The sequence below is a fragment of the Spea bombifrons genome, chromosome 5 (assembly GCF_027358695.1).
Source record: "Spea bombifrons isolate aSpeBom1 chromosome 5, aSpeBom1.2.pri, whole genome shotgun sequence".
NCBI lineage: Eukaryota > Metazoa > Chordata > Amphibia > Anura > Pelobatidae > Spea > Spea bombifrons.
In genome coordinates, this window is record NC_071091.1 from 74,508,019 (window position 1) to 74,521,923 (window position 13,905).

At 38.3% G+C, this 13,905-nt stretch overlaps 1 protein-coding gene across 1 annotated transcript in view; it reads right to left on the minus strand.

Annotated features, from left to right (window-relative positions):
- Nucleotides 1-13,905, minus strand: part of LDLRAD4 (low density lipoprotein receptor class A domain containing 4) — a 150,796-nt gene that overhangs the window by 66,347 nt on the left and 70,544 nt on the right. Inside the window, exons 3-4 of the mRNA XM_053468011.1 lie at nt 13,451-13,905; nt 2,328-2,468 (exon numbers count right to left, since the gene is read on the minus strand). The exon at nt 13,451-13,905 is cut by the window's right edge and continues 17 nt beyond it. Of these exons, the coding sequence (XP_053323986.1) occupies nt 2,328-2,468; nt 13,451-13,490 (181 nt within the window). The 5' untranslated portion in view covers nt 13,491-13,905. The remainder of the gene's footprint in view (nt 1-2,327; nt 2,469-13,450) is intronic.

The window sequence follows — 13,905 nt, forward strand, 5'->3', positions numbered from 1 at the left end:
CAAATTCACTAATTATAAGGGACGTCCACATAATTTGGTGTGTGTGTATGTGGATTTTTGTATTTCTATAATACATTATTTATACACACATACACACACACAATCAAAAATATGTGGATTTTTTTTTAGCGTAGTCACATACAGTCTCATGGCAGACTGGGGGTGACGGGGCAGCCTTGTCACTTAAGGTTAGCCCATTTGCTCGTGCGTACGGCTGGGCACATACAGCTGGAGTGGCAGATCGGGTAAATATGGAGCGTTGTAGTAGGCTAGTGCATTTGTTGTAGGCATTTGCCTGTATAGTATACTCATGTAAAGGAAACATAGTTGGAAATCTAGTTCACAGACGTGCACATAAACTAACAAATGTACCAAGTCCCAAAGGAAATTGCTGTTGGGGAAAGCAAATCCAAAAGTGCAGAAATGTTTTTTTGCTCACAAACACAGTTTGACTATAAAATCTAACAAAGGATATCAATATTTATCATATACTATAATAACCATTTGTTTTTAACATGGCACCAGTAGTTTAATACCTGTTCCTACAATGTGGGCCAATATCATACCCCACCTTTCTGCAACTGAGAAGGTTTGATGCAAACAAAAAACTCTCGCTTTATGACGCTGTAAGCGTATCCCACCTATGGTCATATGTATTAACTTTATTATTATATGTATTAACTTTGACAATTTCAGTTTACTGTTTCGCAAACTCTGTGTTTAGTGCAACAACAAAGGTTTATATGCCATCACCACTTATTCAATCCATAATCAAAAGTAAAACCAATGTTTCAGGTTTTGTTAAAAGCGCCAAGCGGATTTCGCACCATTAATAGTAGATGTGAGCACATCACAAAAGCAAGGCTTGAAAATCCGTTCCCTGCTTTAAGTTATTGATTGTTTTTTCATAGACAGAGGTAAATCCTCTGGCTACAAAGATCAAGCAGAGTTCGTCTAAAAATAGTGGTCCACCAGGAATTTCATTTCCAAGAAAGCAGCAGAGGAAGCACATTTACTTTGTACAAAATTCACTGAAAGAGCATCAGCTGTTAACTGTGTATATGGAACAGAAAATCAAAATGCACTTTTGGTTGTCTGCAGTTATTTCTAGTGGTTGGGCAGCTCACAAATACCCAAATATCCAGTAAATTACTGAATAATAGCAGTTGTTGATAGCACCCAGATTATAATAATGCATATTACATTATTCTGTGAGTCTTTAATACTCTAAAACAAAAAACATTAAGGTATTTAACATGAGGGGAAAAAAGACGCTGCCCTGCTGCTGCACTTGCCCTTCTCGTTCATGGTCAGAAGATTCTTGCTTTAATTGGCTGCTTGAAACAGCCAATCAGTGGCATTAAAGTGTTTCCGCTGAAATCAAATAGAGCACTTTCTGCTCACGCAGCGTTCTCCAAGCCAGCACTGGTGCTGCAGGGGATCTGGATCTTAGTCTTGTAGTCAGACCTCTGTATATATGTACAGAGGTGTTGAGTTGTGCAGAATTCCCCCATTCATTTGCAAAAGGGAAACTGTAAAACTTTATATGATGACTGGAATGTCCCTTTAACAAATAATTTAAGGATATGTTGGTTAAACCTCTAAAATCTAGGGGTCTTCAAACTTTCAATCTAACAAGATCAATTAACTATTTCAAGAGCACCTATGAAAAAACAGTTCAGAGGTAGTTTAGTGGCATGTTCTGGCTGGATGCTTAGCCCAGGGCAGTTCCCCAGATACCTCTCACCACTATGTTTTGTGCCGGGATACGATGTCAGCTGCTCCAACCATTCACAATTCTCCACTGTGTATATGAGCTGGTTACAAAGGAGATCTCTGATCTCCTCAACCAGAGTTTTAAGGCGAGCTACACATTACATGTTGTATAGAACCACACAAAAAATATCTGAGGGCATGTCACACTAGGACATGCAGTTAAATGCCTATTGATAGTTTTACATTTTGAAGTTGACAAATCCTAACGCACATTAAAACCATGAAGAAATTGGCATGAGTAAGGTAAGCTGGACAATTTAACAGACAAGCTATTACAGCACTATGCTGAGTCTACATTCCGTTCAGTGCCAGCATCAAGAGGAAGCTTTTCTGTAGATCAAAGAACACTTGATGTAAATTGTACAAACACAAATGCAAAATATATTCTACTCCGCCATTCAGCCCTTCCTTCAAACGCTGACGTCAAGCAGTCGTTAAAATACTTGCCACTGGTTTTTGGCTAAATGATTGATAGCGGAAACATGATAACGCACAAAGAGAATAAAACTAAAAGGGGCTCCAAGCCCCGAGTGCATGAGATCTGTACTTACAGTTGAATATACCTGGAGGTGGGTGTTCGGTCACTAGGGGGCAGTGTTCTTCACCTCTGTTATCCCCACAGTCGTTCAGCTGGTTACAGATTGGTGAACCAATATATAAACATTTGCCACTGGTGCAGGTGAATTTGCACTCTGAAGAGAAACAGAATTAAAACAATGGTTAAAACCCTAAAACTAGGAAGAAAACTAGTCATGACTTAACATGTGTATATGCTTCACCTCTACAGTGAAAGTCACTATCCCCCCTAAAACATTCCCATGAACTAAGGTTTGTGTCCAAAACCCAATACTACATCTATTTTCATAAAAACTAATGGTGCTGGCAGGAAAGGGACTACAACACTGGGCGCCAGTGCTCATTTAGGGTTAAGGGAACAAAAACCTTACTATCATGGAAATGATTATTATTCAGCCAATTTGCATATCTGTTTTTTTCTGCTTAAAAGACTCAAAGACTTATCCTTGGGCTCATCTTAGATTCAGCATATCTTGCTTAAATTCTCTTGCTGTTTTAACCTCTGTCCCTTCTGCTGGGAAGCCATTTCACTTAACCACTCTCTCAGTGAAGTAAAACTTCCTTATGTTACAGCTAAGCCTCTGACGCTCTAGTTTTAGATTTTGACCTATTGTTCCAAGGTCCAGACTGGCTTACGGGGAACCAGTTTAATTCCTGGTACTCTAGCCGATCTAGGTGTCAGCCAAGCAGAACTGGGGCCACGCTGATATCTGTGGCCCAACCGTACCTAGGAACTTCTGAGCTCCAGCTACCCAGAGCCTTCCCTTGCGGGATGCGGGCAGGACTGCCTACCGATGTCAACGCGTGGTCCTGCGATGTTGGTGGGCAGTCCCGCTGACATGGCGGGAAACACCCCACTCCCGCGACACGGAGGATTCGAGTATTGACCCAGAGAACTAGAGAAGTGGTGCTTTACCCGGGTCAAACCCAGGTATGGGCTTGACGCCCGTGAAACGCAGGCTCGCAGCTTACCTCTGTAGAGCTCACACAATGGCAAATAAATTTTGTTTTCCCGCCCAGGCTCCTGCTTTCCCTTGAGCTCGACCATGCAATAAAATATATGGGCCTGGTGTAGAAATATTTCCAGGGCTGTCCGTCCCTGTGTTGTTCTAACATGTTCCCTTCTTTAAAATAAAAGGAAGTACTGGAGGGGCGTTTAAGTATTTATATGTTTATATCAAATCTTCCCTCTCTCTTCTTTCCTCCACCCTATACATATTGATCTCTTAGTCTTTCCTGATCATTTTTATACTGACATAACTTACATAATAATGGTATTTCAATTTCACACTCTTGTTAGCAAACATGTCCAGTTGTGGGTAACATTAATAACTGAATGGTTACGATGAAGGTCTTTGACCCCTCTGGAGCTAATGCATACAAGTTCTTCCGTCTTTTCCGAACATCAGGAATTTCGTATTTGTATTGCCCATTATTTGTGGCTTATGGTATACTTCTTATAAATACGTAACATTCTGCATCATCAAGTGTGGTCATCAATGTGGTCTGTTTCGCCATGAAAACAAAACTTTTTATATACCTACAAGACTGTAGCTGGACCCAGAAGATTAATGGTTAACATTTTCAAGTGTCTCACGCTCAGTGTGCAGATACATATTTCACTGTCTTGATCTGCGTTATTCTATTTATTTCGCTTTCTTAAAGTACTTGCTTTTTTAAAATGCTGAATGTCAGTGTTTCATAATTCAATAAATATTACCAGAAAGCAAAAAACAGATCACGCCATATAGGATGGAGAATATAGCAATGGCCTTTATCTCCCCATCTGGGACAATTCACACCGCATGCAGCCTTTCCTCCCACACGCTCCCATGTTATAAATAGAATTATGTTATTTTCATCTGACAGCCTGGAAAACCCATCACAGAGATTGTGAAGGTGAATTAGAATTCCAAATAATTCCTATTTCAACAATTAAAGAATAGTAATTTAAACATTAATACATCTGTAGATGAAAACAAAAAATCTAATTATGGAAATGTCAATTAATTTTTAGGTAAATTTCATCAACAGCTATGTAGACGCATACACAACAATGAAACACATACAAAGAAACAAAGGAAAAAAGTAGATCATTAGCACAAAAAGACCAGGTAAAAACGACATAGAAAATGAAACACCCCACTCCCACTGTATTGTGGTGCTTCTCACAATGCATTCAGTTGTACCCTAGACTGAGGTGTGCCTGAGCCTTCCAAATGATTAGGGACACTAACCTAGTTAAATACAGGATGTTCTGGGCCACAACCCCCTTTCCCAAAACTTAGCGGAAGAGCAGGAGGGCCGTCTGTTAATTATCTTAATTCATACAGTCAAAAAGGTTTGACTGAGCCATTAAGCCGTACCTCCAAACATTTCCATTGGTCTCCTTGGCGTTAGTGGTATGGCTTGCCATGGCGTTTCCTGAGATTTTTTTTTGTAACTTTGTAAGAAAGATACTTAAAAAAATATATTTGACTTACACAATTTAATGTATAAACCGAATTCGTGTTGTGTCTATACACATTGCAGGAATCCCCACCACACTTTCTGAGCTCCTAGAAATGGGGTACATTGGGGAATGAAAGGGCACTTGGGAGGAAAATTATTGTTGCCAGTTATATAGCCATAAATGTATGTAAATAGCAGAAGACAGTGAGTGTCTTCAACATAAAAGTCACGAAAGAAGATTTTTCATAGCAACTTGCTAATTGCAGTAACCAAATGAGTACAATATTTGTCTTTATAGAAACCCCAAGTTGTCAGAGCTTGAAGATATTGTTGAGTGCTTTATATTCATGGAAGGAGTTCAACTATGGCATTCACACATCATCATATCAGAAAATAATCAAGAGCGAGGGACACTGGGAGTAATCAGGATTAGACACCATGGAGTTCCGAACCATGAATGTAAGCCAATATTTGAACTCAACATCTGGCGCTTGTGCTATGTATGTTTAAAACAATTGTAATTTAGCTTATTGAGACCAAAAAGGAACTTGGTGCATGGTGATTTAGATAATATAGCTTACGGAACGCCTCTTTATTTTGTCTGGAAGAAACCAGCCATTAAATGTTGGAACGTTGTATTATATATTTCTATTTCCTAACATTAAGTGGATAGTATCAGTACCCCAAACCATTTCATCACTGAAAAGACATCCCTTTCACACACCATAACACTTTCTCAAGTGGTGGCCAACGGAAATAACTGTCTGAAGACAGCAAACTGTATAGACAATGAACAAACGAATGATGCCAGTTGCAGTATTCAGTTCCCGGGAGCAACTTCATGCCCTAATGATGGAGATTTTATTTCTAGCTAGACATGACTAAATTAAAAAAAGTAACCTTGAGTGGGCTATTAACAACCTAAATGTCCATTTGGCTTGTCTAGACAGCAGAACAATAAAAAAAAAAACATTAAGCACCAATTGAAAAAGCCACAACAGTTATTCTTTAATGTATATATTACACAGGCTACGAAGCATCATGGTTATGTTTAGAAGCAGCAATTAGAAAAGCTACACTAGCTTAGTAGAACAACTAATTATACCTCTGCTTTTTGGGTTTCTCTGTCTCCAAGACTAAAGCTGTGTAATGTTTGAGATTGAGATTATAAAATTAGTTCCTTTTGTGATAAAATCGACTTTTTTCTAATACAAAACTAAATAATTTTCAGCTCTTTGCTTGTCTTCAAAGGATTCTTGTTCCGTGCATGTACCTTAATTACTACTACTACTATTCGGGGGTCAGATGTCGGTGTCAATGTAAATGATTAATTCTGCCATTTAATATATGCACACACTGGAGTGCTAGGATTTTAATCTATGTATAATTAAGAGGCCAGCAGTTAAACATGAGTTCTCAGGTTCTCAATCACTTGTGTTGCCTATTGTGTTGTAAAGGGGCAGTGTCATGAAACATATAAAATCCTGCTTAACTCCAAGTGCTGCCTTTATTAGTACAGCCTTTTTTATGCATATTATTACTCATTTTAGTCAAATAGCTCCAATAGCTAGAAGCTCGCTTACCATACGGGAACAGGTAACATAAGAAAAACAGGTTACAATTTCTCCTGTGTCAAAAAGTATACCATTGTCAAACTGTTCTGGACTAGAACTAAGAGGCTGTATTGGTTAGTTTCATTTGATTTTGTTCATGTTGATTTTTCATCAAGAAAATGTTTTAAAACCAAAGGCTGATCCTAAAGATTATGGACTACACCTCCACCTGGGTTATTTTACCAGACCAAAACATAGAGACAACTTGACCCATGCAGGCATGGAGAGATATTATTATGCTGTGCCGCTGACTAGGCTGGTAGGATGGACCCTAAAACAAGGCTTCAACTACAACAATATTTTACAAATATACCGTAATAAGTTACCCCTTTTGTATTGAGTAGACCATGAGTTCTAGCCTAAAGCAATAGATAGTACCCCACAGTTCAAGTAACTGAGAGCTTGAACAAACTGATCTCTGTCACCACTATTTCTGACTTCTAACCCTGATTTTGTATCCAGAACCCCATCCACGGTACTTTATTTTATTTTAGGGGAAAACTCCAACCTCACACACTTGAGCCACTTACTGCAGTGGTCAATTTTCATTTGGTCCTCTTTAATTTTTTATATGTACGGAGGCATTCTGTAGAACACAAACTGTGCCCATGTAATATACTAACCGCTAATAAACTCCAGAGCAGGTTATCAAGTTAAACAACCAATTAGTGACGAGGAGGCAGTGAACTGCGGCTCTGCAGCTTCCCCTAAAGGTAAGTGTCTTATTTTATTAATAGGTTTATTTAATGTATATTAAATTACTTACAAAGTACTTTAATATGCATACTTTGCTGGCGAGGCTGCCCCAGCCAACTTTACCTAACCAACTTGTTAAACCCAGATGAACAGACACCATCTATATGCCTGTGGAAGCCTGTGGAAGCCTGCAGCTAACTTCTGTAGCTGCTTCCGAACTATAACTCCTATGTTCTCAGCCAGTCATGAACACAAACCATTTACTTTAGACCGCTGACAGATCAACACCAGCCTACTTTGTTTCAGAAGTAACATACGCATTAAAATAGATAACCGCTCATGCATACGTCAATGTTGGAGGAAAACTCTGCCATATTTTTTCACAGAATACCAATACACTTTGTAGTGAGCATTCCTTAGGGGTACAAGGCATGTAAATGTAGCCCTTTAATAGTATATACTGCATTGCAGAGCCTAAAAAAAAAATGTAAAGTTACACTAACAAAATAGTTAATCTGCTAGGCCAGGAGAATAGTTTTAATTTGAATATTCCCTTCCTTTCCAAGCAATTTCATAGGCCAGACAATTCAATCTGTATGGGCATTAAAGCCCATTTGAAATCAGAATGCACAGCAGCTCTCTATGGGCATGAAAAAAGTTCATGAATTATGCAACAAAATGTATCCCTTATCCCAGCATGAGGTCCTTGAAAGCAACTCCTCTGGAATGTTCACATCTTCAAAGTAGTTAAATCTGCTCATTTCACATATGACCAGAGATTTGTGTAATAACACCTGGATATTCTCCAACTTTGGATTTACAGCAGGGAAGTAGCGGAGCATTCGGGATTCCTTTGGAGTAATGAAAAGCAAAATAATTTGAAAAAAAAAAAATAGCTGTTCTACATTGCTAACATTTCGGTCTCCAACTTTAACTTGTGTTACTTTGTTCAATATTTGCAGGTTTTGGGGCAATAAGTACAAGTAGCATTTTGCGTTTTCAAAACCATTTTTTTCCAGATCTGGCCATTCTGCCCCATGTGCTAATAGGGCAATCTTTGAAGCCGGCTAATTCAATTTACCCCATCAAACCATATCATTTAAAAACAGGGTATTTCACATGCTGGTACTTTAACCATTTCCATGCAGTAATTCTACTACTACCCTTAGTCAAGCTTTGTGGTAGTAATTTATTTTGTAGGATTTTTTTTCCACACAAATTGTACTTCAGTTATGGATTTACAGCTCTAGTTTGGAATAAAATTGCACTCATTTATCCTATCGCTATGTCCTTTTTGGGACATCTTTGAACCCAGCCACTCCATTTTCCCCATCAAACAAGACACCCCTTAGGTATTTGAAATGCTAGCATTTTAACTCTTTCCATGTCATGGTTTTTGGGAAGATACAGCGCTAATTTTAGCACTAGCTTTTTTTGCTATTTTTATCCAATTTTTTTTAAATTATTTTTTCAATATTTTACTAACCACACTGTGATTAGAAAGCTGGTGAGACCCTCTTGGAAACTTGTTCATTTTTTTAAAGGATGCCACTATCTTGCAAGAGGCAAAATCTCTCGCAGTGGCACATGTGACCGCTCTCCAGAGTGGTCACAGCGCATCCAGGGGTGGGTGTTCAGTGTCGCTGAATGCCTCACTATCCAGGCATTTCAGCGACAACATTGAAGCTCATTTAAAACAGGCGTCCACCGCCATACAGTGTATGGAAGACGTTGATGCCCCAAGGAGGGGCCAATGATCCCAATCTCGGTGTTGCTGAATACCACAACATCGAAGCATCACAGCAACACCATTTAAGTGTTTAATGCCATGACATGCCAGGCACATCATTGGTTATTAAGGGGTTAAAGGGTAGAGTGACTAGATATGAATACCAGCTCTCTGAAGCATAGTGGCATGGGGACAGTTGGTGGAGTAAGCATATGATGTGGGTCTGGGGTGGGTAACAATTTAGGCTTAACAGCGTGGCAAAATGAGATAGGAAACAGATGACAAGATCATTACAGGTTAGAAACTGTTTTAATGATGGGCACAATCACTGGTATTTGTACATTTTTGGTGGTTTTGGGATATTGCAATAACTTTAATTATGTTAAGTAATAAGGAATACTAAGATTTAAAATACAAAAAACTGGTCAGACTTACGTAACTGTTGGCCTGTTTTGCGACTAATTTGCTAACTTCTATTTAAAGGGATAGCATTCATATGATTGCTGTTGGTGTCCCCTTCTCCCGAAACCCCATACGCATTTGCCTTTTTTACCTCCCTGTAAATTTGCGTGCAAAAAAGGAGCACGACTGAACATACCTCATGACACATTATATACTTACACCCAGTCAGCTCTGGCATGGTGAACGTTGCAGGGAGAGAGTTGCATCAGATGCCCTCCCATTGACTTTAGTAGGAGAACATCATGCAACTGATTGGCTGCATCAATTGTTGACAATGGACAAGGTGAGGAGCTCCAGCTTCTCTATAAGGCAAGTGTTTAAATTGCTTTTAAATATTTCATGGAATGCCTTTTAATGTACTCACAAAGTACTTTACCATGCATTCTTCCTTGTTGAGGCTGTCAGGGATATTAAGCTGACAATTTAATTGAAGTTGTTGTGAAGGGAGGATAGTCTGGTGCTTACGTACAAAAACATTTTTGCATTTTTGTTTTCCTTGTTATTATTAACTTGTTTTGGGTTAAAGTATGAATTTGTTACCTTGTTGACTATATATTAGAAAATGATTTTTTTCTTCTGTGGGACAATATTAGATAAAATTTTGACTGGAGACTTTTCTGGTGGATCAGAAGATATGGGTATCGGGAAGGGTTGAACTTGATGAACTCTATGTCTTCTCTCAACCTATTCCTATAAAGCAATATATATATATATATATATATATATATATATATATATATATACATACATATATATATATATATATATATATATATATACCATATATTGTGAGAAGGCCACTTTAACACATTTCTCATTCATTTTCTTTCTAACAGGTACTTTCTATTTATTTTGTACGCTTATGTTTTACATGTTGTCATTGTTTAGTAATAACATAGATCTTTATTATTATAATACTGCTTTCATTTATGTTATTGAAGTTCAAATATTTTGTTCATTACATTGTTGCTGTTTTTTCTTTATAGTTTACTTTGTTTTCTCCATTTCAGTGACAGTGGGGTGTGGGTCTCTAAGGTTTTCAGGGAACCAATATTAACCCCTTAACGAGAAAGCCCAAACATGTACAGGCTCAAAATGCATTGTTTTCAATGGGTTTAGGGACCGCCCATTGTCCTTAATGGGTTAAATTATACTACCTTACAGGACAATGGGTCATTTAATGGAATTCAGCACTATGCATTTTGCTTATTGTTAGAAAGTTACTTGCTACCACACTGATGAGTGCCATTTATTCAAAGGCACTCTACAAATACAGTATGTAGTACAAAGACTTATTTGTGATACAATGGCTGGACTGAATTTTTAAATGTATAATAAATGTTATAGTTTTTAGAAAGAGCCAAATAGTTGTTTCTACAGCTTAACACTCACCCTCCATTAAAAATATACACATCATATGATACAATAAGCCCCATCATTTGACTGAATTGGCACTAAAATATATGCCACAGTTTGCACACCCGTTTTAGCAAGTAGGTGAAGGACCACAACCGATAATTACAATATATATTGTAATTACGTTTTGCTCTATAAATGAATTCTATGCATAAGAAGATAGCATATTTGCATCTGGTTTTAAAGTAAACTATGTAATTTTTGAATGAAGGTTCCCTTCTAGGCGATAGACCATCTGCCCATCTTACGTTTACGTAGCTGAAAACCTGACATGGAATCAAATTACCAGCTGCTCTGTTTATTACATGATTAAAGATAAATGTTACACTGTCATTACGGCAGTTACAATATCATCATTAAAATGAGCACATGATAAAATGCTACCATCATTAATCATAAACCCATTTTTGGTTAGGAGTTATATAGCTTGAGCCCAAATCTACTTGACCACTGAAGGGATACAAGGCTGTGATGCAAATCATAGGAACACATGTACTACCACTGTAATGCCAAAGAACTACCCGTTCATTCAAGCAAAATGTCAGTTTTTTTACCCAAATCTAAGATGTAATGCAGATCCCAAACAGAACATCTGCCCTGTAGAACTGAAGCACTATTGTTGGAACTTCCGTTAATGTAAATTTTTTAAAAATGTTTCTTGCTTTAACAAAAATGGTAATTAAGAGAAATCTTAAGCCATGTTTTGGAAAAATAAAATATGTTTGTGAAATCCCAGCCTATACGGTATGATGTGTATGAGTACATTGTCTAGGGATTGTCTGGATTGGTAACATGACTGTTGTCATCTGCTAGAATAGACTCATTAAGTGGCAGCTAGGGTTGCAACAGTTGTCTTTGTCTCTCAAATAGTTAAAGTGTTTAATCAGTGTATAAGACATTCTACAAGTCTCACTGCACTTATCAAATCTTATGATCTAACTGTTATTGGACTTGCCTTGTGGGTAAAAAGAATAAAAGTCTTTGAAGATAACAGTGTGAATTTGCATTGCCTTCCCTGGTAAATGCAAATTTCTATTACTCAAACAAAACCAGTTTTTGGATAATAAATGAGCTGTATACACATCAGCAAACCAAACAGGAATATATGCATCTGGGTTGAAATGCTGCTTTGATTCAGGTGGAAAAATGAAATTTTGATTATGAAGACTGTCATAGATTACATATTTTAAATTAGTTATGTAATTCTAGTAGAATTATACCTAGAGGTTTTTTTTGTTATATTGGCTGTAAGTTAGGTCATCAAAAGTGCACTTCTGAGTATTAGCTGCCATCTTCTAGCATGGGCGGGGTGGCAGGTAAAGCAAAAAGCATTGGCTCTTTGTGCCCCCCAGTAGTTTACTTACGCACTGGAACAGGGTTCACCTAACATCACATTCTGTGACCACCTTGCATTCCCGCCTCACCAGGCTGACCAGGCTTTAAATTCTGTCCTCATGAAAATCAGCCATCTGTCTATAATTCCACCTTCCTACCACCGTACTGTGGGAAGGTGTAATCTAATTCAGAGACTTTCAAGATGCTTGCTTTTTATATCTTCCAACATTCATCTACCATAACTGTTGGGATCAATAGCAGCTTGAATAACTTTAAGGGCGTATAGACCCCCCCCCCCCACACACACTGTAAGTGCATAGATGGATTCAGCAGAATCCCCAAGTATGCAATTGCCATCTTTCTTGGCTAAACCCACTGAAAAGTTTCCATGGGGTGTAATGGGACAGTTTTTTCTTTTGTTCTCTCCCACTCTCTATCATTAAACCTTCAGTGGAAAAACTAAAACGATAGCTCTGGTAAGGTTTAGTTGAATAACATACTAAAGAGCATTATTAAAGTTTTGCCTACTATATAGGCACAAACATTTTTTCAAGAGATTACCTTTACAGAGCCACTAATGTCAGACATAGACAGACCTCTCTTCTCTGGAAGACCTACATTTTCAGTTAAAATAGAGGGGACTTATGTATGACCCTCAAGACACACTGGGAGGGGAAGTGACGGTGTCTTAATATCCAGACTGCTGTAAAAACTTCTAGTCCACAGACGGACCATGGTCTTTGACAACTAAGGAGTCTCTAGCACTGCAGGTCTTTAGCCTCATGTATCTCCTTCGGGTGAGCATCCCGGTAGGGTGACCACTTCGACTTAGCAGCTACCCAGCATACTCCAAAGACTAGAAGCAACTCGAAATTGTAGTTGAGGTCCAAGCCAAGAGTCAATTCACATAATATGATATTAGAAATTGGAAATTTTCACTTTATCTAATTTGCTGATGCTGGGCAGTGATCTTGAACCCCAACACACATTAATATCATTCAGAACATAAAAAATCCTTCAGGATATCATAGTTCATCAATAACTAGTGCAGTAAACAGACATTAAAAAAATAAATCAGGCTGGGGACACCTGCTCATGCATCCATGTCTTATGTTTAGTAGAGATGAACATATTTTAAACATGTCCCTCTATCTATTCTACACGTGGGACAACTTTTTTATATCTTTTTTTTACTTCCTAAACACCAACTACATGTTGCCTTGCTGTGCTACCTTATACAGAATTCAAGCGTCTTTCAACATCTTTATGACAGATTTTATACATGAAACAGGGGTCTACATTATATCAGCAGCTGGTGTCCATTGTCACGCAAACTACTTTAACGCCTACCCAACAAAAGGTTATAAATATCTGCAAGACAACAGAAGATTGTTACCTGTGAAAGCATTTGTAGCCTGGAAACCAGCTTCCTGCATACTGCTTTTCCAGCAAAGTTGAGTGTCCAACCTTAAGCAGTCCTTGCCAGAGGTAAGGGATGAGCAGAAACTGTCAGGTCACTTCCATTTTCGCCAATCACCATCCATTTCCTGGTCCACTCCCAAGCATCCAACTATGTTGCTTCTGGCCCAAGAAGCCTTTACTCTAGTTGAATAAAGGCAATGCAGAAAGATATCTCAAGGCTTCAAATATGTTTATCCGTCCAACCAAAAATACTCTGCCATGATGGAATCTTCCAAAGACCAAAAAAAAGCTGGATGTTATTGAGACGTTCTACTGCACTTAATCTGTGGAACCCTGACTCCCATCAGTCCAGCTTGGTCTTTCGTTTGGCTGGGTTTCTCTAGTGCTGACCCAGATCTGTCTGGACTCCACTTTTTCCTTAGTGTTGTT